Genomic DNA, 5,042 nt, shown 5'->3' with positions numbered 1-5,042 from the left:
TGCTCCTGACTTCACCTCTCATGAACTGTGGACTCTGACCTGAGAGTTAAGCCAAATAAATCCTGTCCTCCTCTAAGCCAGTTTTGGTTATGGTGTTTTAGTGCAGCAACGGAAACAGAATGGAGAAATGATCAAAACTTTTGAAGCTTTTCCTATACCTGACAAGATGAAAAAACAAAAACCAGGCAATGCCCCCAAAAAACTCAACATGAGGCAGTGGTAGGGAATCATTTCTGTAATACATGATTATTTTAATGTACAGGAAACTTGAAGCAGCAAGGGAGCCCATCAATAGGTACATAATCCAGCCATGACTGACAATGAGGGGGTTTGGACCTCAGGAAAACTTGAGTACTGAGGGTGTATTGGGCTGGGTCCACCAATATTCCTAAAGGCAATAGTGTTTGGTACCAATGTTGCTGTTACTGTTTGTGGTGAATAATTTCTCTTGCCTTTCTTCTCAGATGTTTACTCTAGTTCCTTGTCTCTTACAATGAGAAGAATCAAGACCCTTTATGGAGTTGTTGACACATTATATATTTTTCTCTGAAGTAGGCATTGGGATCTCCTTCAACATTATCCTCTTCCTCTTCTACCTTTTTGAGTTCCTTCTTGAACGCAGGCTCCGGATCATTGACCCACTCATCAGTGTCTTGGCCCTCATCCACCTTGGGATGCTAACAGTCATTGGGTTCGCAGCTGCTGACATTCTTGCATCTCAGAATATGTGGAATGACATCAAGTGTAACTCCCTGCTTCACTTGTACAGGCTTTTGAGAGGCCTCTCTCTTTGTGCCACCTGCCTGCTGAGCATCCTTCAGGCCATCATCCTCAGCCCCAGAAGCTCCTGTCTGGGAAAGTTCAAACCTAAATCCCCACAACAGAGCCTGTGCCCCCTTCTCGTGCTGTGGGCCTTCTACATGTCCTGTGGTGCTCAGTTCTCCTTCTCCTATGTTGCTGAGTACAATGTCACCTCACATGGTCTCATATTTGTCACAGAATCTTGCATTATTTTACCGATGGAGTATAGCAGCAGACCCTTATTTTCCATACTGAGGATATTTCGAGATGTGTCCTTTCTAGGTCTCATGGCCCTTTCCAGCGGGTACATGGTGGCTCTTTTGTGCAGACACAAGAAGCAGGCTCAGTACCTTCACAGATCCAGCCTTTCTGCAAAACTGTCCCCAGTGCAAAGAGCCACCAGGACCATCCTGCTGCTCATGAACTTCTTTGTCCTGATGTACTGTTTGGACTGCATCATATTTGCCTCAAAACTGATGCAGGACAGTGCCCCAATCCACCACAGTATCCACATGATGGTCTCCAATGGCTATGCCACCGTAAGCCCCTTGCTGTTCATTGGCACTGAGAAACGAATTGTTGTCTTCTTACAATCCTTGGTGGGGAGGACAGAAAATGCTTAACTAGTGAGGGAAGGACGAGTTCACTTAAGGAGCCAACTGACAGATGCTCGCTGACAGATGGTGAATCCCAGCCTCGTGTTCATGCTCCTCCAGATAAGTGAACAAATGACTCCTGCTTTGTTAAACTGCTTCCATTGAAATGTGTGTTACAGCACCTGTACATATTTGAGCCAAATGTCTTCATGTGAATTTCTGCTTGGCGTCAGCAAGGAACACCTGTTACACATCACAGATTAGGGTGCTCTATGCACCTATCAATAACCTAAACTGTATAGCACTTTTTAATAAGCCAATCATCTCAACACTTTGTATTTTACCTAATTAAATATGGATGCATTATCACAAAATTGCATATCATTCATCAACAGTTCTTTCATAGTTATGGAAAAGTAATTGATTCAAAGTCTCAGATGCTTGCTTGTTTATAGTAACAGCACTTAAGCACAGCCACGATGGAAATAACTCTCTGTCCATAAGCAGATGAATGTACCAACCACATGTGGCCTTTATATATCATGGACTATTACTCAGCTTAAACAGGAAGGAAAGCCACCTGTAGGTGTAGGTCCACCACAGAGGAATACATACTTCCCGTGACATGTCAGTCATAGAATGACAAGCTTCTGTATATCTAGGGGTGGAACTGAGAGTACTGTACTGTAATTTTTCAAGAAAGGAAAATGCAATGGTGTTTGCCAGGGGTTGAGGAATGGCACAGTGGAGAATTCTTAATTGGTGTAGAATGACCATTCAGAACAAGAAGAAACAACCGTAATCTTCTGAAACCAAATGACAGGCTGGAGGAGTGGAGGGGGTCTGGGCTGGGTAGGGGTGAGGTAACAGTGCTTTCTGCACAAGCATGAAGACTGAATTTGAATCTTTAACACCTATGTAAAAGCTATGCAGGGTGTGAGTTCTTGTAGCCCCCAGCACTGAGGGGGCAGAGACAAGTAAGACCCTAGAGCTCATTGACCAGATACCCCAGCCAGACTGATAAGGTTCAGATTGATTAGGTTCATTTACCTTGCAAGCATGAAGACCTTAGCTTGAGTGCAGAGAAGCCACATAAAGCCAGACAGGGTAGTACCTATCTGTACTCAGTGCTCCTATGTTGAGATGGAAGCAGAGATAGGAGAATTCCTAGAAGCTTGCAGGACAACTAACCAGAAGTACACAGCAGAGAACAACAAATGCGACCTGATTACTTATGAGATTAAGATTGCTTAATATGGCTTCAAGGAATTAAACCAGGCTGGTAAGAGGGGCCACAGCAAGACTGAGGCTATGAAAATTTTATGAAGAGCAATCAGACTTTTTATACGTTTGTCAGAAACAGATATAATGGCCGTTGCCAGGATCAACACAGTGGTAGTTGCCAGGATACACTGACATTTGCAAGCACTAGAGGGTACACAAAGTTTATGTCTAAGAGTAATTGTCCTGTCGAGTTTCCATGTTTCCTTCACTACTAAAGAAACATGCAGAGAAATGTTGTTATTAAAAACAAAATCCCAACCATTCAAATATTAGTTATAAAGACTTAGGATCCAGATGCTGGGGTGAAAGCTTGCTAGCTCAGAGAGGCAGAGAAAGACTTTCCTTCTCACCTGATCTTCCTACTCAGCTCACGCCCCAGAAGGAAGCCCCTTCTTCTCCACACTGTCTTAAATTCCCTTCACCTAAATGCCCCTCTTTCCTGTTAACTTCCTGTCAGCTGGTTTCTACTCCACCTCTTGACCTGGGGTTAACTTTACTTAATCCTGTGTACAGAAAGCTCTTGGATTAAAGGTGTGTGTGAGGGCTGAGCCACACCAAACAAGAAACATTTTGCACTCTCACAATAGGATCAAATGTCCTGCATCAGAGAAACACAAAACTGCCAAACACTTCAGCTGCCTGGGGGAGTGTGTCAGTCTCTCAGGAACGGAAGGCGCTTAGTGTCCCAGGAGCCAGGAACTCTAACTTAAGAACCCCTATGCCGCTCAAGGCAGCCAGGCCAGGCCAACTAAATGGTTCCCTGCAAAGATCCTGTCCCAGAGAGAGTGAAATGTAAGATCTGACACCTGAGCATAACCTCTTACCTCCACATACAAGTCCTTACACACACACACACACACACACACACACACACACACACACACACACACAGAGGATGAAATGTATAAATAAGGTGGGTTTTGACAGAGGAAGACAGTTAACAATCATTTCTGGCCTCCACATATACACACTTGCACATGTACATAGATACATATGTATTAACCCACACAAATGTGTAACTATGACACACTCATCACACTCAAAGAAAATTTAAATGCCAATATAAGGAGCCTAACTCTTTGCAGAACTCTCTGACTCAGGGAACTGAAAAGATAGATACAGAGGAACCTGGCTGTCTTTTACCAGGAAGGAAGTGCCCCCAGATAACACAGGGGCAACCAAGGACTGGAGAGTGAGGATGAGGGACCCCTGAAGAGCCAGCGCTGGAGAGTGAGCATCAACAGCAGGCTGAACTGGCAGTACAGAATGAACATGTCACTCCACAGGGACAGACAGAATGACCGCACACAGTAAGTGAGGGAGAAGAGGAAATCTTCCTGAGGAAGAACTTAATGGTTGTGCATAGGTGATGCCTCTCAGGGGCGTGAAGCTTGAAAGCTTGGGCCTTCCATTTATGGTGGTGGGCAGGCATGGTGACTGATTTCTAAAGAATAAAGCAGGAACAGGGAGAAGGTGCAACCATGGAGAATGAACCAGGCAAAGACAACCTTGACTGAGAAATGACCACAAAGATGGCATGTGGCCCTCACATAATTCCTCCTTGGTCCCCTTGGGGTGGGGTGGATAGACTTCCTCTAGGCATCCCACAGGTGGTCTGTGTGCTGGACTCAGTACAGCAGGAGCCCATATGAGTGTGTAAGGCCACTGCAGCCACAGCTCCCCCTTCCTCTCTCCTTCCTCCACACACACACACCTCAGCTCAGACTCCCAGGCTCCCTTCAGGAGGATGCTGGAATAGGGAGAAAATGCATCAGTTTGGGGTGAGCAAGTGGACTGGGGAGAGTGAAAGGGCCTGGCCCCCTTTCCCTGTGGCACTGGGCTTTGAGCTGTTAAAAATCACTGCTTGTGACAAGTTTTCCTGCTCTGGGTTCTTGTGAATTCTTGAAGGAGGCTGGGAAAGGGGGGGGGGGAGCATTCCTTCATAGTACTTACTGGACTCTGCCTGGATGTTCTGAGCAGAAGGTAACTCAGTCAAACAACTTGTGCGGACACCAGCTATAACATGTCTGTGTGCATGCTGGCCGTGCGTGTGTGAACTTACTGGTGTCCTCTGCAGCTACTAACTTCCAGGATGCATGTTCTCACAGGGAAACTGAATCTGATCCACCCTAAGATCCAGACCCTCCTGAGATCAGACTAACTGCAGACTTAAGGTTGGCAGATTGGTGCTAGGCCAGGCTAGTCTCCCATTTGCAACTTCTGTATGGGTCTAGGAAGGAGGCATTTCCCACCTCCCTCCCTGCTCCCCAACTATGACCAAGTGAGTGTTACATCTTCAAGCAAACCAAGCTGCCGGGAGCCAAAGCTATCTACAGAAGCCAAAGTCAAAGCTATCTAGTA

At 45.8% G+C, this 5,042-nt stretch overlaps 1 protein-coding gene across 1 annotated transcript; it reads left to right on the top strand.

Moving 5' to 3' along the window:
• Positions 1-493: 493 nt before the first annotated feature.
• On the top strand, positions 494-1,424 carry LOC132654087 (vomeronasal type-1 receptor 90-like). Its single transcript, XM_060383354.1, is given in 2 exon segments — positions 494-528; positions 530-1,424. Coding segments are annotated over 2 exon segments (930 nt in total).
• The last annotated feature ends 3,618 nt before the right edge of the window (positions 1,425-5,042 follow it).

This window comes from Meriones unguiculatus, chromosome 5 (genome assembly GCF_030254825.1).
Source record: "Meriones unguiculatus strain TT.TT164.6M chromosome 5, Bangor_MerUng_6.1, whole genome shotgun sequence".
Taxonomy (NCBI): Eukaryota; Metazoa; Chordata; class Mammalia; order Rodentia; family Muridae; genus Meriones; species Meriones unguiculatus.
Note: the sequence above shows the minus strand (reverse complement) of the source record. Positions and strands in the feature narration are given on the sequence as shown.